Here is a 21,922-nt window from a genome sequence, read left to right on the forward strand (position 1 = left end):
TGGTAGCCTCGTAGAATGAGTTTGGGAGTGTTCCTCCCCCTGCTATATATTGGAGGAGTTTGAGAAGGATAGGTGTTAGCTCTTCTCTAAATGTTTGATAGAATTCGCCTGTGAAGCCATCTGGTCCTGGGCCTTTGTTTGTTGGTAGATTTTTAATCACACTTTGAATTTCAGTGCTTGTGATTGGTCTGTTCATATTTTCTGTTTCTTCCTGGTTCAGTCTCAGAAGGTTACAGCTTTCTAAGAATTTGTCCATTTCTTCCAGGTTGTCCATTTTATTGGCATAGAGTTGCTTGTAGTAATCTCTCATGATCTTTTGTATTTCTGCAGTGTAAGTTGTTACTTCTACTTTTTCATTTCTAATTCTATTGATTTGAGTCTTCTCCCTTTTTTTCTTGATGAGTCTGCCTAATGGTTTGTCAATTTTGTTTATCTCCTCAAAAAACCAGCTTTTAGTTTTATTGATATTTGCTATCATTTCCTTCATTTCTTTTTTGTTTATTTCTGATCTGATCTTTATGATTTCTTTCCTTCTGCTAACTTTGGGGTTTTTTTGTTCTTCTTTCTCTAATTGCTTTAGGTGTAAGGTTAGGTTGTTTATTTGAGATGTTTCTTGTTTCTTAAGGTAGTATTGTATTGCTGTAAACTTCCCTCTTAAAACTGCTTTTGCTGCATCCCATACGTTTTGTGTCGTCGTGTTTTCATTGTCATTTGTTTCTAGATATTTTTTGATTTCCTCTTTGATTTCATCAGTGATCTCTTGGTTATTAAGTAGTGTACTGTTTAGCCCTTATGTGTTTGTATTTTTTACAGCTCTTTTCCTGTAATTGATATCTAGTCTCATAGCATTGTGGTTGGAAAAGATACTTGATATGATTTCAATTTTCTTAATTTTACAAAGCCTTGATTTGTGACCCAAGATATGGTCTATCCTGGAGAATGTTCCATGAGCACTTGAGAAGAATGTGTATTCTGTTGTTTTTGGATGGAATGTCCTATAAATATCAATTAAGTCCATCTTGTTTAATGTATCATTTAAAGCTTGTGATTCCTTATTTATTTTCATTTTGGATGATCTGTCCATTGGTGAAAGTGGGGTGTTAAAGTCCCCTACTATGATTGTGTTACCGTCAATTTCCCCTTTTATGGCTGTTAGTATTTGCCTTATGTATTGAGGTGCTCCTATGTTTGGTGCATAAATATTTATAATTGTTATATCTTCTTCTTGGATCGATCCCTTGATCATTTTGTAGTGTCCTTCTTTGTCTCTTTTAGTAGTCTTTATTTTAAAGTCTATTTTGTCTGATGTGAGAATTGCTACTCCAGCTTTCTTTTGATTTCCATTTGCATGGAATATCTTTTTCCATCCCCTCACTTTCAGTCGGTATGTGTCCCTAGGTCTGAAGTGGGTCTCTTGTAGACAGCATATATACTGGTCTTATTTTTGTATCCATTCAGTCAGTCTGTGTCTTTTGGTTGGAGCATTTAATCCATTTACATTTAAGGTAATTATCGATATGTATGTTCCTATTACCATTTTCTTAATTGTTTTGGGTTTGGTATTGTAGGCCTTTTCCTTCTCTTGTGTTTCCTGCGTAGAGAAGGTCCTTTAGCATTTGTTTTCAAGGTGGTTTGGTGGTGCTGAATTCTCTTAGCTGTTGCTTGTCTGTAAAGATTTTAATTTCTCCATCAAATCTGAATGAGATCCTTGCTGGGTAGAGTAATCTTGGTTGTAGGTTTTTCCCTTTCATCACTTTAAATATGTCCTGCCACTCCCTTCTGGCTTGCAGAGTTTCTGCTGAAAGATCAGCTGTTAACCTTATGGGGAATCCCTTGTGTGTTATTTGTTGCTTTTCCCTTGCTGCTTTTAATATTTTTCTTTGTATTTAATTTTTGCTAGTTTGATTAATATGTGTCTTGCCGTGTTTCTCCTTAGATTTATCCTGTATGGGACTCTCTATGCTTCCTGGAGTTGATTAATTATTTCCTTTCCCATATTAGGGAAGTTTTCAACTATAATTTCTTCACGTATTTTCTCAGTCCCTTTCTTTTTCTCTTCTTCTACTGGGACCCGTATAAGTCGCATGTTGGTGCATTTAATATTGTCCCAGAGGTCTCTGAGACTGTGCTCAATTCTTTTTATTCTTTTTTCTTTATTCTGCTCTGCACTAGTTATTTCCACTATTTTATCTTCCAGGTCACGTATCCGTTCTTCTGCCTCAGTTATTCTGCTATAGATCCCTTCTAGAGAATTTTTAATTTCATTTATTGTGTTGGTCATCATTGTTTGTTTGCTCTTTAGTTCTTCTAGGTCCTTGTTAAACTTTTCTTGTATTTTCTCTATTCTATATCCAAAATTTTGGATCATCTTTACTATCATTATTCTCAGTTCTTTTTCAGGTATACTGCCTATTTCCTCTTCATTTGTTAGGTCTGGTGGGTTTTTACCTTGCTCCTTCATCTGCTCTGTGTTTTTCTGTCTTTTCATTTTGCTTAAGTTACTGTGTTTGGGGTCTCCTTTTTGCAGGCTGCAGGTTTGTAGTTCCCATTGCTTTTGGTGTCTGTCCCCGGTGGCTAAGGTTGGTTCACTGGGTTGTGTAGGCTTCCTGGTGGAGGAGACTAGTGCCTGTGTCCTGGTTGATGAGGCTGGATCTTGTCTTTCTGGTGGGCAGGTCCACGTCTGGTGGTGTGTTTTGGGGTGTCTGTGACCTTATGATTTTAGGCAACCTGTCTGCTAATGGATGGGGTTGTGTTCCTGTCTTGCTAGTTGTTTGGCATAGTGTGTCCAACACTGTAGCTTGCTGGTCGTTGAGTGAAGCTGGGTCTTGGCGTGGAGATGGAGATCTCTGGGAGATTTTCACCGTTTGATATTACATGTGGCTGGGAGGTCTCTTGTGGACAAGTGTCCTGAACTTGGGTCTCCCTCCTCAGAGGCACAGCCCTGACGCCTGGCTGGAGCACCAAGAGCCTTTCATCCACACGGCTCAGAATGAAAGGGAGAAAAAGTAGAAAGAAGATAAAGTAAAATAAAGTTATTAAAATAAAAAATAATTATTAAGAAAAAAGCTGTAAAAAGTTAAAAAAAGCAAACACACTCAAAAAACAGACAGAACCCTAGGACAAATGGTAAAAGCAAAGCTATACAGATAGAATCACACACAGAAGCATACACACTCACAAAAGTAGAAAAAGGGGGGGGGGAAATGTTATATCTTTGCTCCCAAAGTCCACCTCCTCAATTTGGGATGATTTGTTGTCTATTCAGGTATTCCACAGAGGCAGGGTGCATCAAATTGATTTTGGAGATTTAATCCTCTGCTTCTGAGGCTGCTGGAAGAAATTTCCCTTTCCCTTCTTTGTTTGCACAGCTCCTGGGGTTCAGCTTTGGATTTGGACCTGCTTCTGCGTGTAGGTCGCCTGTGGGCGTCTATTCTTTGCTTACACAGGACGGGGTTAAAGGAGCAGCTGATTCGGCAGCTCTGGCTCACTCAGACCGGGGGGAGGGAGGGGCACTGATGCGGGGCGAGCCTACAGCGGCAGAGGCCGGCGTGACGTTGCACCAGCCTGAGGCGCACCGTGTGTTCTCCCGGGGAAGTTGTCCCTGGATCACGGGACCCTGACAGTGGTGGGCTGCACAGGCTCCCCAGAAGGGAGGTGTGGAGAGTGACCTGTGCTTGCACATAGGCTTCTTCATGGCAGCAGCAGCAGTCTTAGTGTCCCATGCCTGTCTCTGGGGTCCGCACTGATAGCCGCGGCTCACACCCGTCTCTGGAGCTCCTTTAAGCAGCGCTCTTAATCCCCTCTCCTTGCGCACCAGGAAACAAAGAGGCCAGAAAAAGTCTCTTGCCTCTTCTGCAGCTCTGGACTTTTCCCGGACTCCCTCCCAGCTAGCTGTGGCGCATTGGCCCCCTTCAGGCTGTGTTCACGCGCCCAACCCCAGTCCTCTCCCAGGGATCCGACCTCTGAAGCCCAAGCCTCAGCTTCCGCCCCCGCCCGCCCCAAGGGGTGAGCAGACAAGCCTCTCGGGCTGGTGAGTGCTGGTCGGCACCGATCCTCTGTGCGGGAATCTCTCCGCTTTCCCCTCCGCACCCCTGTTGCTGCGCTCTCCTCCGTGGCTCGGAAGCTTCCCCCCTCCGCCACCTGCAGTCTCCGCCATTGAAGGGCCTTCCTAGTGTGTGGAAACCTTTTCTCCTTCACAGCTCCCTCCCACTGGTGCAGGTCCCATCCCGATTCTTTTGTCTCTGTTTTTTCTTTTTTCTTTTGCCCTACCCAGGTACGTGGGGGAGTTTCTTGCCTTTTGGGATGTCTGAGGTTTTGTGCCAGCGTTCAGTAGGTGTTCTGTAGGAGTTGTTCCACGTGTAGATTCATTTCTGATGTATTTGTGGGGAGGAAGGTGATCTCCGCGTCTTACTCTTCCGCCATCTTGAAGCTCCTTCTATATGTAAATTTTAAAAGTGTTTCCCTGTGTTAATAAAATATTTCTTATTTTCAGTTAAGTGATACCATCTTGTCCGAATTAGACAAAAGGGAGTTCACTGTATTAGGTTGTTCTTGTGTTTATTTTTTTTTATTACGAAGTGTCAAGTGTATAGAAAAGTAGAGAGAACAGTATAATGAAACCCCCAGATAACTATTGCCTAGGTCTAACAATTATTACAGTTTTCCATATTTATTTTATCTATTTTCTTGAAGTACTGTAAGTTGATTCTACATATTTATGTTTGAATTTTCAGTAAATAAGGACATTTTCCCACATAGCCATATATCTTGTGTGTGTTATTTAACAGCTTATTTATTTGAATGGTAAATGTATGCACATAGTATAACATTTTAAAAAGTATATAGTGGGGCTTCCCTGGTGGCTCAGTGGTTGAGAGTCCACCTGCCGATGCAGGGGACACGGGTTCGTGCCCCGGTCCGGGAAGATCCCACATGCCGTGGAGCAGCTAGGCCCGTGAGCCATGGCCGCTGAGCCTGTGCGTCCGGAGCCTGTGCTCTGCAACGGGAGAGGCCACAACAGTGAGAGGCCCGCGTACCGCAAAAAAAAAAAAAAAAAAGTATATAGTGAAAATAAGTCTCACTATTTTTTCTGTTCCCCATTCTGAATCCCTTCCTGTAGGCAACCACAGTAAACCAGTTTCTTGTGTATCCTCCCAGAGAAATTGTATACATTTACAAATGTATAAGTGTATGTATAGTTTTTCTTGTCACACAAATGGTAGCATACTGTGCAAACTGTTCCATACCTTTTTTTGTTTGTTTCCATTTAATAGTATGACTTTTTTGGATTTTGTTTTACCTAGTGCATATAAGGCTTCATACACACACACACACACACACACACACACACACCTGTATACTATTCCATTGTTGAATATAGCAAAAGTCTGGACATTTAAGTGTTTACTGTCTTCTGTTACTGCATATGATGAGTATCTCTGTATGTAAGTAATCTTGTTCTTCTGGACATTTAAGTGTTTACTGTCTTCTGTTACTGCATATGATATGAGTACCTCTATATGTAAGTAATCTTGTTCTTCTGTGATTATATAAAGCCCTATAAGTTAATTGTTGGATCAGATGTTTGGGCATTTGAAATTTTAATAGATACTGCCTAATTGACTTTCAGAGTTTAAACCAATATATACCGCTCCCCCAAAATGTGGAATACATGTTTTCATATACTTTAGATAATATAATGTTATCTAACATTTTGATCTTTGTTCATCTGATAGGTATAAAAGGATATCTCATTGGAATTTTAATTTATATTCTCTGAGTGACATTGACTGTCTTTCCATATATTACAAAGCTATTTGAATTTCCTTTTTCTGTGAGCTTTGTCGTTTTTGTTTACCTTGTGTGTGTATGTAGGTAGAGGGCTTTGGTCTTTTTTTTTTAAATTAATTTGTTTTATTATTATTATTATTTGTTTTGGGCGCACTGGGTCTTTGTTGGGGTGCACGGGCTTTCTCTAGTTGCGGCGAGCGGGGTCTACCCTTCACTGCAGTGCACAGGCTTCTCTTTGCTGTGGCTTCTCTTGTTGCAGAGCATGGGCTCTAGGCACACAGGTTTCAGTAGTTGCAGCATGCAGTCTCAGTAGTTGCGGTATGCGGCCTCAGTAGTTGTGGCTTGTGGGCTCTAGAGTGCAGGCTCGGTAGTTGTGGCACATGGACTTAGTTGCTCCACCGCATGTGGGATCTTCCTGGACCAGGGATTGAACCCATGTCCCCTGCATTGGCAGGAGGATTCTTAACCACTGCGCCACCAGGGAAGTCCCCTCTGGTCTTTTTAATCCATTGTTTGTGATGTGGGTTGCAATTTTTTTCTTTTTTCTTTTTTTTTTTTTTTACTTTGTTTATGGCTTTTATTGTTTTTTTGCACATGCATAAATATTTCATGTTTATGTAGTCTGATTTTATCAATCTTATGGTTTCTGGGTTTTATATTTACAAAAGTTCTCTATTCTGAAATTATAAAAAGTATTTTTCATACTTTCTCTTAATACTTTACGGTTTTTTTAAATGTTTAAATCTTTGATTCATTTGGAATTTATTTTGGTTACCAGTTGTATTTGCTCATGTCTGTCTGTTCATTGAAATTTTCCAATGTAAAATAATAATTCTGTCTTGACGATTTAATAGCATATCTTAGTTTTTCCAATAGAAAGAAGTATTTTCTTATGAGATCTTGGGGTCAAATTTTGAATGAAAACTGACCTGATACTTTGAGATGTAGATGATGGCTACGTATAATTTCTAATACTACCACTTGGAGAACTACTTCTTTAAGTAGGAGAAAGTCTGCATAAATGTAAAGAATGAAGGTTCTAGAGTTAAACTGCCTGCATTTTTAGCAGCAGAACTCCACAGCTTACTATCTCTCTGACCTTTGGCAAGTTAGTTTACCTCTCTGGGCCTGAATTTCCTTGTTTGGAGAATAGGGGTAATATCAGTACCCACTCATAGGATTGTGATGAGGATTAAATGGGAAAAGATTGTAAAGTGCTTAGAATAGTACTTGTTGAAATGCATTGAAAAAAAATGTTGCTGTATTTGCTTTAGAATTTTTACTTTGAATCACTGAATTTTTACTTTGAGTCACACAATCACTGTTCTTAAAATTCCACTTTACATTGATGAGTATTGGGGATTACCTTCCCCAAATTCCTTTTATGAAAGCCTAAAGAAAGCAAAAGAATTCATTTGATTTTTAAAGTATTATTCTTTACTGTTATTGCTTTTTAAAAACAATTTATTGCATACAAGTGTCTTTTTCATTTATTACAAACATAGTTTAAATTAAGAGAAAACTATTGTATACATATTTTAAAGCATAAAAGGATTTTTTTTTCACAGATGAGATCAATTTATTAAACTGCCATTACTCTGTATGCTAAATTCTTTTAGACATAGTATATGTATTATAAAGGACTTGACTGTGTGCTTTTTGGCTGGTAAAGGGTAATAAATTGGTTATCTATACCCCACTTATGTTCTTGTGTCCTTCTAAATTAGCTGTAATACTTAGACTATTCTGTATAATAAGTTTATCAGAAATAACAGAGTACGTTTTTCAGAAAACCTTCATAGAAAGTACTACTAATCATTGACAGTATTGCGACTTCATGCTTAGATAGGACTCCACATTCAAAGTAGTAGGATATTTGCACATCCTACTTGTGCACCTTTAAATAAAGCACTTATAAAGTGATCTCATACAATTTTTAAAACTGGAAAAGGCTTGAAAGCAGGAATATAGGGATAGAACAAAGAAGAGAACCTCTGTGATTCCCTTTAGTCACTTTTATATAGATTAGAGCCCCCATTTAGAGAATTCACTTATTTACAAAAACTTGGAGTTGTGGGGGGCAGTTTATAGAATGAATTCTTAGAGAATCATGGATCAGAGAAACTGGAGTATGGTAACTGATTTTTGGAATTATGTTATTTGGGGAAAGGAAATGGAAACAAGGGTTAAATTTTGCTATCGTGAGGAATGAGCTTGCTTAGGGAAACACTAGAGATGTGAATTTATTTGCTGTTTGGAAAGGCCCTTTGAGAAAGATTGTTTTGCTCCATTCCATAGTGTTTGAGGGTTACATTTGAGCACTCGGTGATTTCATTTTTCTGACCTTGTTCTAAGACTTCGTGGTACCCCAACTTAAAAAATATTAAAAGTGTAATTTAGATACAAAAATATTAAAAATGTAATTTAGATAAAAGTGTAATTTAGGTTTTTTTTGTTGTTTGTTTTACTATATAGTTATGCGGGTTTGGACAAATTTATCTACCATCACAGCCACAATATAAACCTGTTCCATCATACCCAGAATTTCCCCCATGGCTCTTTGTAGTCCAGTCCTTCTCCTATGTCCAACCCTTGACAACCTGATTTATGTCCTCACACTTTTTCTTTTTCCAGAATGTCATATAGATAAATACAGTATATAGGCTTCTTTCACTTAGCATAATGCATTTGAGATTCACTTATGTTGCTGTGTAGGTAAGTAGTTCCTTCCTTTTCCTTGCCGAGTAGTTGGTATTCCATTGCGTGGGTGAACCACAGTTTGTTTATCCATTCTTCAGTTCAGATAATACAGTAGGCAGAAGAATGACTCTAATCTCCAGAACTTAAGAATGAGTTACTTTATATATTGAGAAGAGGGACTTTGCAGATTTGGTTAAGGTTAAGGACTTTGAGATGGGGAGATTATCCTGGATTATCCAGTTTATCCCAGTCTCATCACACTGAGTTATTAAAAGTGGAAGAGGAAGACAGAAGAGTAGGTCAGAGAGATGTGACATGAGAAGACCTTGACTGGAAGCTGGGTAAGCAGCAAAGCAACAGGGATTTTGGCCCTACCATCTCAGGGAACAAATTTATGCCAACAATCCAAATGAGCAGGAAATGAATTCTCCCCTAGAGTCTCCAGAAAAGAGTGCAGCCTGTGGACACCTTGGTTTTAGTCCAGTGAGACCCCTCCCAGACTTCTGACCTACAGAACTGTGATACACATTTATGTTGTTGTTTTAAACTATTGACCATATATGTGTTAGATCTGTTTCTGTACTCTATTCTGTTTTATTAATCCAGATGTTTATCCTTTCTCTAATACTATTACTATCTTGGTTACTGTAGCTTTTTACTTTTGAAATGTGATAGTGTGCATCCTTAAACTTGGTTATTCTTTTTCAAAATTGTTTTGGCTCCTCTAGTTTCTTTGCCTGTCTCTTATTTTTAATAGTAGAAAGCTCATAACATGATAAGCTGGCATCATTCAGCCTCTAGTTTTACTCCCAGGATAGTGGAGAGAACCAAGGGTTATCTCTGTCGTTAGGCCAGTTTGCCTGATTCTTTGTTAGCTGACTTTTTCCAAAATGGGAGGAATCCTTCTGGTTTGGTTCTCTCTTTATCCTTCTGTTGAGGTCTCTTCCCAGTATTTTTCTTTTGGACAAGAAATTGATTTTTTTTTTCTGTTTAGCAATATATTTTAAACCTTAGTAATTCACATGTGTGGTTGTTCTTGATTAAGTCTTACAGATCTCCCCAGTGTATTACTCTGATTTTAAAAAACAAATTCATTGGAGTTATAAGAAAACATCAAGTGTAGAACCATATTTGGAGTAAAAGAAAGAAAGTTGGACTGATGTTGGTTTGAGAACTTAAATCCCAAGGATAGATATAGGGCTCTTTTATAATTCAAGGCCAAGATTGTAAATTAAGGTGCTTTAAGGAGCATTGCAAATGGGAGAAGAGAATTGGGGAAATAAAAACTGGCTTTTATTTTTCTTAATGGAAAAGACTACAAAAAGCATCGCAAGATTCTTAACCCAAGCCAGATTTTTTAGTGTGTTCCTTCCCTCCCCCCTTTTTTCTCTTCACCTCTTCTCTGTCCAGTTGTTATAAAATTCTTATATGGTTTTAAAGCGTTTGATAGAAATATTTAAATGTCATTTAAATATAAATTGGAATTCCTTTAGTTTTCCTAACTCTGACACTTAGTATGTTTTATTATGTTGGGGGAGACATAATTTTCTTACACTTTAAGACATTTCCTTTTTTGTTTCCATCTTGCCTTTTATGCTCTTTAGTGAAAATCTTTAAATTGCATTACAGAACTCTGAATGTGTATGATAATTTTAGTTGCAAATCTATGTCTTGGAAAAATTAAATTCCAATCTATTTTCTGGAACATTTTTTCAGCTTCAGATGATACTGATGTAAAAGCATCTAGCTTTTCACTTTTCAGCCACAAGGTGGTGTACTGCCTCTACTGTCTGAAGTTTTTTTTGGTGACTTTCTTCAACAGCCTGATCAAATCCAACTTAAAAGAAAACAGAACATTATAAACATTCACTTTGGGCAGTAAAAAAATTTGTTTATGACGGCAGATAGTCTTTATAGAGGGGTCCAGTTTTATTTGAAGGGGATTCAAGGAGCTTTCACAGAAAATCAAATAATGCATAAAATAATGTATTTCCCTACATTATTATTAATTTAAATTTTTTATTTGGAAATAATTTCAGAATTATTAAAATGTTGCAGGAATAAGAATAGTACAAGAAACATACATATATCCTTTACGTGGATTTACCTATTATTAACACTTAGTCCCATTTGCACACCTTCTCTTTATATACTTGTATATTTTCTTCTGAAACATTTGAGGCTAAGTTACATACATCATGACACTTTACCTCTAAATACTACATTGTACTTTTCCTAAAATAGTGATTTTTTTTTCATATAACCACAATATATTGTTAACTTCAGTAAATTCAGCTTTAGTAAATTTAACATTGATACTTTTATCCAATCTGCCATCAGTATTTTTGTTTGTCACTTGATTCAGTAATATCCTTTATAATATTTTCCCCCTCCAGTTGAGCAGTCTCAAGTCACTTATAACATTTAATTGTCATGACTCTTTAGCCTCCTTTAACCTGGAATATTTCCACAGCCTTTCTTTGTCTTTTATAATATTGACTTTAACTCCCCTCCCTCTTTTTCCACTTGTGGTTTGTCTGATGATTCCTCATGATATAGGTTATACATTCTCAGCTATACTATTGCGTGAGTGATTTTGTGTCTTTATTAGGTATTGCATATGCCCATGGTTCTTTTAATGGTGATGTTACATTATGTTTTTGTTCAGGTCATTTTTTTTTAAAGTTAGGTCTATGTGTTTAGAAGAGAAATAAGTGCCATTCAGGTATAAGAGCAAACAAACATTTTCTGTAAAGGAATATACTTAAAAATAGATGAATGTTCCCAGTAGGTAAAATCTAATTTGACGTAAGGCTTGAGGTGGCATATTTTAACTTTATTCTTTGCAAAGCTTTTTTTTTTTTTCTCTCTTTTTTTTGGCTGCGTTGGGTCGTCGTTGCTGTGCTTGGGCTTTCTTTAGTGGCGGAGAGGGGGGGCTACTCTTCGTTGCAGTGGCTTCTCTTGCCATGGGCACTAGGCACGCAGGCTTCAGTAGTTGTGGCTCGTGGACTCTAGAGCGCAGGCTCAGTAGTTGTGGGGCACTGGCTTAGTTGCTTCGTGACATGTGGGATCTTCCTGGACCAGGGATCGAACCCTTGTCCTCTGAATTGATAAGCAGATTCTTAACCACTGTGCCACCAGGGAAGTCCCCTTTGCAAAGCTTTTAATGTGGTATATTGGCATTTAATCTGCCCCTAGATTACCAGGGTGTGTTGTTGATATCTTCCTTGGGATCTGCTAGTCATTCTGGTGAAAGAATAAAATCTGAGTAGGCGACATTAGACAGAAAGAAAGATAAAAAATGGAACTATCTCAATTATAAATCTCTAAGATGTCATAATACCAAGTAAAATATTTTCATAGTTTCTATTTGAGTTTGTACTTGCATTAGTAAAGTTTTAATACAGAACAAACTTATAAGTGCCAAATGTGTTGACTGTAAAGAAAATTGTAAACTTCTCAAAGAAATGATCACAAGTCTTTATCCTTTAGTTATTTGAGGGATTTGTTATTAAGTGGATATAAAAAGTTCTGTGAATACGAAAATTTCCTAGATATTTCTAGTATGTTAGTCTTAGGGTGTGTATAAAAATTCTCAGAAGGTAATAGATATGTATTTTAAAGAAAATAGTTATTTTGAATATTTACAATAATTAATGTCTTGACTTTTGCTGTAAAGTATTTGTAACATCAATATTATGATGGTATAATGCTCTCTAAGAAAGAGTATTAGTTTAGTTTACAGCTCTTTTGCAGAAATAGTGAATCAAGAACTTTTTTTATGGCATGATCTTATACATAATCCGTTTACTTTGATTACATATGTATATTACAAATAAGATATGTATTTTCCACATCCTGTAGACACCAAAGCATTTGAGGTATGAAATTAGATGAATATAAAATAATTTGAATGCCAGAGTGCCCATTAAATTTAACAGTTGAACTTGAAAAATTACTAGATTCTTCTGTGAGTTATGATTTCTCCCATCAGCTACCCTGCAGAGTATTGGAAGGGAGAGAAAATTAACCTCGGTATTCATTCCAGGTTTGTCGCTTGATTTTACAAAGTATACTACTTAAATTGGTAGTAGTTTATAGCCGCTGCTTCTGACACTTGTATACATGTTTCTGAGTTTCCAGAATGTACTGATTGGTACCCTGGGGGCTGAGAAGAATTCAGTGTCTCTTCTCAAGTGTATAACTTAATTCTAGGAACCTCAGCAGTAAATATTATTTCATTGAATAATGTTTAAAAAATTGTTTTTATTTATTTTCATTCCTCAGACAAGACATCTGTATAGATTCTACTTCATCCCTGAGAGAGAACAAGCAACCTGAAGGTTTGGAATTAAAACAAGGTATGGATCACGTACTTAACTTTTTCTGTAACATTTTACCTGAAAATTAGAAGCATTTTACCAATAATAAATTTTCACAGTCTTCCAGTTTGCGTCCATTTTATAGATAGGGAAACAAAATAGTTTATTTAGTCTAAGATCAAGAGTAAGATATACATCCTTTATTTCATGACTCCTTTAGCCATTGGAGTGGTTCTGTCTTAGTGCTGTATGGTTACAGATGCCAACAGAAAGGTGTCATTTTTGAATAGTTTTAATTCAGTAATCTATTATATATTCTCACCTCCAAGATACTGTAGCTATGTTAACTGGATAGCTTTGGGTTGTATATGGGGAAAAAAGTTTTATAGAGTAACTTTTTTCTGTCTTTTTTTTTGCTAGATACTTTATCCTTGTTTACTTTCTTCCTCATATATTATTTTCTATAAATCAGTAATTTTTGACATTACCAGCTAACAGAAGTAAAATGGCAGTTGTTATTTATTCAAGCTAGGCAGATGAATAGAGCTAATCTTTTAGATGTCTTTTTTTGTTGTTGTTGTTTTCTCATGCCTAGTAGGGAAAACTGAATGTAAAAATAAATTTTTATTAGTTAGTCAAAGATTACCTCACATTTTTCCATTTTCCTGATAAAAATTACTTCAGAGCAGTGAGAATCTGTTGCAGCCAAGAGGGTTATGTTTTTTATTTTGTAGGCAACTAGTCTTTGATGGCTAAGAATAGTTTCTCTAAAACTTGAATCATAAGAACTTATTTGGTAGAGAGAAACAGGTCATCAGTTTACTTAGGCAGAATTTCTTTTTTTAAGCCATGGCCTGTACTACTCATGTTTAATTAAGAAAGGGAGGGACTTCCCTGGTGGCACAGTAGGTAAGAATCCACCTGCCAGTGCAGGGGACACAGGTTCGATCCCTGGTCCCGGAAGATCCCACATGCTGCAGAGCAACTAAGCCCGTGCACCGCAACTACTGAACCTGCTCTCTAGAGCCCGCAGGCCACAACTACTGAGCTCTTGTGCCACAACTACTGAAGCCCACGTGCCTAGAGCCTTTGCTCTGCAACAAGAGAAGCCACCATAATGAGAAGCCTGCACACCGCAATGAAGAGTAGCCCCCGCTCGCTGCAACAAGAGAAAGCCCGCATGCAGCAACGAAGACCCAATGCATTCAAAAATAAATAAACAAAATAAATAAATTAAAAACAAAAAAAAATGTGTATTTAAAAAAAAGAAAAAGGAAAAACATTGATTAATTAATTTTGTGATTCCTTCAGTTTATATGTAGTGAGAACAAAATCTAGATTTTCTATAATTCTAACTTACATACTCTGGTGTTTATAAATATTTCTGATGATTTTGAGAATTCCAGTGCCAGACAAAATTGCATCTTTGTGCCCTTACTCCTTCTTAGCACCCCCACAGACAGAAACTCAGATTCATAGTTTTATTTACATTTGTTTGTCGTGTATCAATACATGCCAAGCACACATCGTTTCCATATGATGTAGTCATGGTCATTTAACTCTTATGCCCCATGTGTAATTTGACAGCACTGCTATTGTTTATGCCTTTGTTCTGTTCTTTGCATTTAATGAGCAGGAGGTGTGGAGACTGTGCTATTAAATTATCTGTGGAGAGAAGAATGCCCTATATGTATACGTACAGCTGATTCACTTTGTTTTGCAGCAGAAACTAACACAACATTGTAAAGCAATTATACTCCAATAAAGGTGTTAAAAAAAATCCTGAAAAATAAATTTAAAAAAAGAATGCCATATAAAGGATAGAGAAGTCTAGAATGGGCAGGTTGATTCCAGTTCCCAGGGAAAAAGGAATGGAGACCTCATTGTGCAAATTAGCCAGTGCTGCAGGGAAGGGGTTTTTCTGCTCCTGTGTTCAGGCACCTGGAGCTCTCTTCAGAATCCCCTTCCTGGTGCTAACAGCCTATTTTGCTGTGATTTTTTTTTTTTTTTATGGTAACTTCAGTCATTGGAAAATTAGCGATGGAGGTGAAGAAGGAGAGAAAAATAACTCAGTAACCAGATATCACAAAGCCTAGTTTTTTATGCTCAGGAGCCTTTATAGACACTCTTGGGTTCTCACCTCAGCATCAGAAACATCAAGAACACACTGTTAACAGTAAGTGACAGCAAGCAGAGGAGAGGAAACAGGAGATCCAAGCACAGCAGTTACCATTGTGCAGTGCAGTTCATGTTCATACTGTAACTAAATTTGTAGAAAATGGTTAAATTAAATTTCAACTCTTTTTAGAAAGCAGGGAAATAAGTGAAGTCTTTTAGAAAAATGCCTATGAAATGGTTAAAATTTTAAATTTTGTTGCATAATGGGATAAACGTAAGTTATTTAGAAGATTCAATTATATAGAACTTTTTACAGACAAATATTAGTATAGCTGAAATCTGAACCAGATAGTAACTAACTTGCTTAGAGTTAACCAAGAAGGTGAAGTACCCCAGAAAACAAATCCTGACAGGCTCAGTAAAGATTATTGCCTTTATTTTTTTATTTTTATTTTTGCTGTACGCGGGCCTCTCACTGCTGTGGCCTCTCCCGTTGCGGAGCACAGGCTCCGGACACACAGGCTCCGCGGCCATGGCTCGCGGGCCCAGCCGCTCCGCGGCATGTGGGATCTTCCGGGATCGGGGCACGAACCCGTGTCCCCTGCATCGGCAGGCGGACTCTCAACCACTGCGCCACCAGGGAAGCCCCCTTTATTTTAAATGAACTAATATTGTCTGTTTTTAATATGCAGAACTTTCAAAATTGATTTAATATTATCTGTAACTTTCTATTTTTGCTCACAGTTATTAGCTCAATAAAAACAGAGCATAATTCTCCTTGTGAATGCGTTGTCATTTTATTGAATGGCTTGACCATTTAAGAAAATTCATTGAAGCTCACTTAGTACTAAAGTAACCCTTTGCTCAGTAGACCAAAATATAAAGCAGCATTGAATTTTCTCTTTGTTCTTTCAGGATAAAATAAATCTTATATGCCCTATTAATGGTATATGATATTGAAAAGTTATTTAAATTATATTTTCAGTTTTTTCAGTTTCTAAAATACTCAATATTGAGAAACAGTGACTATGAATTAGGTAAATTGAAATTGGCATTTCTTTGTCTAGTACTGGTATTATTTATCTTATCGATAGGAAATTTATTTATGAAACTGGCTGTGCTGAAGGTGAGTATCAGATTGTACACGAACTTTCACCTTCACTCTGCAAACATTATTTAAATATAAATATAATCTACTAGTTGATTGATTGGTCCTGTAGTAAAATAGGATTAGGATTAGTGTCCTAAGTCATTCATTTTTAGCAGGAGGGTAGTTGTATAAGAATGGTTTATATAAATTTTCTAAATTAGTCATTTGTGCTACAGTTAAGAAAAAATGAAACCGCTGTTTGTCAAAGGTATTTAATGCATAGAAAATACTTTTAAAATATCAAACAAATCTTTGCTAATCTTAATGAATTCTCTTCTATATATTTATCTATAAATAAATAAATTTAAGACATTTAGTAATATTAAAACAATTTAAATTTTTGCTTTAAAGTTTACAACTGGGGTAAACTGTAATTTTGCAAATTATTCTCCTTTGTAACTTCAAGAATTAAACTCTTATGTTTGCATTCCTTCTTGGAAATTGTTATGAGAAACTTTTTTTTACTATGCATGATTAAATAGCTAAGTTAAAATTGTGTATTTAGGTTGACGAGAAGAGTTGAGGTTTATAGTAGTCCCTTTAAAATATTTGAAGGGCTGTTAAATAGAAGACTGATTAGGCTTGTTCTGTATTGAGAATTTGAGAATAAAAGCAGGGCCAGTAGATAAGGTTATCATTAAACATGTTTGGATCGATTTATTTATTTCAAATAATCAGATATATCAGAAAATGCATTGGGCTGCCTTCTGAGATACATCCATCCCTATTGCTGAAGGTGTTTGAACACAGGTTGCACAAATGGCCACTTGGTGGTGCTGTTGTAGAGCAGATTCTCGCAATGTTTAAATATTTGGATGTTTGGCCTGGATCTTGAAGTTCCTTTCTATCAGATTTTCTAAGGAACAGGGCCTAGAGCAGTGTCTGCACTTGTGAAGAGTGCTTCTTAGTAACTGTTTTATTAAATTTTTTAATGGAAGAAGAATGAGATATACAATTTTTTCTATCTCTACATTTTTCTATTAGAGAAAAAGATGCTTGATTTTTTAGTCTTTAAGCTGTATGATGGTTCCTTAAGATGCATTCATTTGAATACAGTTATAAAAGTAAGTAATGTAACCACATGGTGTATAAAATGATTAAAATTAATAAGACATTGACTACATTTTACTCTGAATCTTTTACATTAACTTTCTCATGTGAAAATTATTCCTCTTTTCTATTAGAGAAAGATGTGCAAACACACACACAAAATGCACAGACTTTTGCTGTGGTTAGACTCAAATCTTGTCACTTTATTTTTTTTTTAAGTAATGTAGTTGCCTCATGCAGTTATGTTTCGGCCTTCTAGTTCAAGAGTTAATGAATGATAGGACTTCCCTGATGGCTCAGTGGTTAAGAATCCTGGCGTAGAGTGCAGGGCACACAGGTTTGATCCCTGGTCTCGGAAGATCCCACATGCCGCAGAGCAACTAAGCCTGTCTGCCACAACTACTGAGCCTGTGCTCTAGAGCCTGCAAGCCACAGCTACTGGAGCCTGTGTGCCACAACTACTGAAGCCCACGTGCCTAGAGCCAGTGCTTTGCAACAGGAGAAGCCACTGCAACGAGAAGCCTGCATGCCGCAAAAAGAGTAGCCCCTGCTTACAGCAACTAGAGAAAGCCTGCGTAGCGCAATGAAGACCCAACGCAGCCAAAAATAAATAAATAAATAAATAATTTTAAAAAAACAGTTAATGAATGATAGACAGCTTTAAGAATTACCTTGTTGAGAGCTTCAAGAATTTGAAACGTAGACTTTAATAGGGGAAAATTGTTTTCAGTGGTTAAACCATGTGATGAAAGTTTAGATAGGTATTTTCTTTGGGCTTCTTTCAGCCTTTCAGACCACTGGTTAGCACAGTGTAATTATACACACTCCCTGGGAATGAAAGATGAAAATACTAGAGCTTCTAAAGTAAATAAATACATATATAAACTTATATATTTAAACCTCTCCCTTTTAAAATTTTCAGTTACATGTATGTAATTGTTCATATTAATTATGTATTAATTTATAAGTAAATAAAAAAATATGTAGTTGGACAGGTACTTAAAAATGTTTTCACTGATAGGTTTATGAAAATAATGAAGTTGCGAGACCACTCTTTTAGACTATTATAAAGGATTGATGGTGGCCATAATGTATTCATTTATTACTTCAAAAAAATTCAATTTTATATGGGATATTTTCCATCATTTAGCAAAGATTAAATGTAAAATTGTGTGAGACTATTTGAGTCCTTAAGGTGAGAGAGAAATGGAAAAACTCAATTTTTGTTCTTATTGCTTCTGTTGTTCTGAGGTAGTACTGCACTAGGAGAAGGGAAGGTAGGTATGGAGAGGGACTAGAATAAAAAAGAATGAAGAAATCAGTTTGCAGTTACAAAGGGGTTGAGTATTGCTGAAAAGAACTTTACAACCATGAAGGAATAAGTACAAGTTATAAAAAATTGAAAAGATAATGAGAAAAATGTCATCAGAGACTTTTATTGCACTGTAAAGGAAGAGAGAATGAAGATCATCAGTTAATTAAGTAGCATTTGTAGGCCAAAAGTTTTACGTGAAGAAGTTTGGATTGGCAGATGAGCTCTGTGCTGCCTCTTCCTTTGAAAACCAAAATTGCAGGTAGGCGTGTTAGAGAGCTGAGGGGAAACTGAAAAGAAAGTGTTAGAGGTCTGTTCTGGAGTTGGAAGCAGAGAAGCATGTGTACTACTGATTTGTTTTCAAAGTTTGAGTCTAATTCCTTTCCTCCTTGCCCTTGATTATCTCCTTGACTGGCTCTAACAAATAAGTATTCACAGAATGCAGCTTTTCAACACGAGTTAACTTCTTTAAAAGATTTTTAAAAACTTGTTCTGGGGAAATGTTATCCAATTCAGCAATTGGTGAAGTAAAAAGAGATTGTGGTGTAACCATCGGTGTGGCATAAGAATTTATATTTCTTTTCTCATTCCTTTGAGCTTTTTCACAAGTTATTACCAGCAATGACACCAACATGATCCTCCCTGCTTTTTAATTTGTCTCTTTCTATGAGTGTTAGTTGAATGAAAGGGTAAAAATTACATTTTATATGGCAAATTAGCCCATACTGTTCCTGTACCTTTTGAAGGCCCCTCTGTTGCATTTGAATGTGAGACTTTTCTGGATTAAAAAAAAAAAGTAAACTGATAAGGTTTTTGGATGCATAATGCTCTGTGTGTTTTTTATCAAGAATGAAATTATGAATTTGCTTCAGTATTCTGAGAGAAATGTTTATTTCCATGTTTCTTTAAATTGTACTCATTTTAAACATTCTATCTTGTGATGCATTTCATAGGATCCTAGACACACCCTTACGGGAGCTACTTTGGAGGTTGCATACTCCAACCCTTCCTCAGATGTTTGGATCCTCTGTGTTTTTCGGCCCCTATGTTCTCATCCAGTTCATTGGGAAAAGTACCTCCTTATATAGAAGCGCTGCTACCAAAAGAAAGATAGTAAATACTAGGCTTGAAATCAATTTTGTTAACAGTTCCTGAACTTTTTATACACCTCACACCTAGCCTATGATTTAATCAGCCATTTTGGTTGCCACATCATATAGTTGATACATATGGAGCTTGTAGTTAACAAGCTTTATTTTTATTTTTAAAACCTAATACTTGTAATTTTTTTGAACAGCTTTAAATTAGGTTTACAAAAAATTGAGTGCAAAGTACAGAGCTCCTGTATACCCACTTACCACCACTTCTCCCAGTTTCCCATATTATCATCTTGCATTAGTGTGGTAAATTTGTTAAAATTGATGAGGCATATTAACACATTATTACTAACTAAAGTCCATAGTTGCCTGTTTATTTACTTCTGTTGTAACACTGCCCAATAAATAATTGTTTTCAGTTCAAGAAGCATTTATGAGTACCTAAATTTAGGTACTTAAGGTAAAGGATTGTGTCTTAGGATTCTTTAAGTCTTTACTGCTTGTCTATATTGGGTACTCATATTCTTTTGAATGAGTAAGTGGATGGATAGATGACTAAAAGAATTCCTTCTTTCTCTTCTGTCCTGTCCAGTATGTACCAGGTTCTTAAAAAGAAGATAGAAATGAAATAGAATATTAGTTATATTTACCTATTAATATTCTACCACCTACCCCAAAGAGTGAGTTGCTTATAAGCTTGTTTTTCTTTCTGGTCTTAACAAAACTGAGCCATGTTTTGGTTTGTTTCCCTTAGCCTTTAGCTTTGTTTATATTGCTTGTATAGATTCATACCAGTCTTTTATATTAAGCATTGATCATGTGCCCTTTATAAAATATGTGGTCATCATAGAGCTTCTTCTGTAGCTTATATTTCTCTGGATATTTCCTCATTTGGGTAATTAATGTTTGGGTAGAGTTTTATTTTTGAGCATCTTCCTACACTCTTGAACTGTCCTTCTCCATGAGATTATCTTTTTTCCAACCATTCTGAAAACATACAGGACACTTTTTACTGCATTTTCCACCTTCAGTACCATATACTCTAAGGTGACGTAGTTATTTTTTCCAAAGACTCTCACTACTTCCACATATTTTCTTTTATGGAAAGAATTAGGGTGAAACTGACAGTTTTCATTATTTTTCCTACTTCTTTAATGAAAGTGTTTTTAGTTTTAGGGTAGGATTTCTATGTTTTATGAAATGCACTACCACTTTTTTGCCATACTGATAATGACTGGCTGCTTTCTGCATGAGTATATAAAAGATACTTTTACATTATCTAAAATTAGAATCAAGTCTTTAGTATCTCTTTGTAAGCTTATATTTATATTTAAACCAAAGCAATGTCACATGAAACATGGCATATTGTGAAGTAGATGATGAGTTTAAGAACACCTTCCTTGGATGGGCAGATTGTCGAGCACTGAGATGTTACTAGCAGAGAATATTTGAGTGTGATGCCCTTTTAAATTCATAAGTTCCAACAAATCTTTGGAGAACAGTTGCCTGATTTTAAACAGCAGTGCTTGTAAATACGCCACTCTGTCTTCATTTTTAACCCCTTTGTATGTTTTCATATTAGGAGCCTGTTTAATCAAATAATAGGAGAAATGATGAATGACATTTAAAAATATGTTCTTCCTGTTTACTTTCAGATTACTAGAGGAAGGGTAGTCAGGAATCTCTCATGTGTTAGCCTGTTATTGTACCCCAGTGTGACCCCAAAATATTTACTTACCTGATCCATTGTGAAAGGCTGGCAGGAGGTTTCTATTATGCTTTTTATCCTGGAATGGTGATGTCTTCAGAGGCAGTAATTTTGGGTACTACCCTTTTCTATATTCTCACGTCTGCGTTTTATTCTGTTAGGCTCACATATTGTACTGAGTTTAGATCTAATACTTTGCCTTTGTCCATTCTGTCCCCCACACTTGGAGTTTCCTCCCCTGTCAATATCACCTGTTAGATTCTAAGACCTACTTAATAATACATGTCTGTAAAGATCTCCTTGACTTTTCACTATTGCTTTATATACTGTGATATTCTATTATACTTTATATTGTACAATTTAGCATTTTAAAGTGTGATGTTCATATTTTAAGCATCCTCAAGCACCATGAAGGCAAAACCTGTGTCTTAAATCCTGCCACACATATTTAGTCTACACTACCTGTGGCATTTTGTAAGGCCTACTTCTGTGGCCTTTACAGCACATATGTAAATAGATACTGAGTGAATATTTATTGATTCTTGGACTAATCTCTGGATTCGTGGTTCTTAAAAGTTAGGTTTACAGGCTAGCAGACAATCACTTATCCAGAAGTTTAATGGATAGTTCAAGGGGTTTGGTAGAATACTAGACAGTTTTTCTGTATTAAATTGT

General features: G+C 36.3%; 1 protein-coding gene across 2 annotated transcripts in view; it reads left to right on the forward strand.

The window, feature by feature from the left end:
- CAAP1 (caspase activity and apoptosis inhibitor 1) overlaps positions 1-21,922 on the forward strand; it is a 50,437-nt gene that overhangs the window by 18,667 nt on the left and 9,848 nt on the right. For both annotated transcript variants that reach the window (XM_060101149.1, XM_060101150.1), the window contains exon 5: positions 12,778-12,851. In XM_060101149.1, the coding sequence (XP_059957132.1) occupies positions 12,778-12,851 (74 nt within the window). The remainder of the gene's footprint in view (positions 1-12,777; positions 12,852-21,922) is intronic.

This window comes from Mesoplodon densirostris, chromosome 6 (genome assembly GCF_025265405.1).
Source record: "Mesoplodon densirostris isolate mMesDen1 chromosome 6, mMesDen1 primary haplotype, whole genome shotgun sequence".
Taxonomy (NCBI): domain Eukaryota; kingdom Metazoa; phylum Chordata; class Mammalia; order Artiodactyla; family Ziphiidae; genus Mesoplodon; species Mesoplodon densirostris.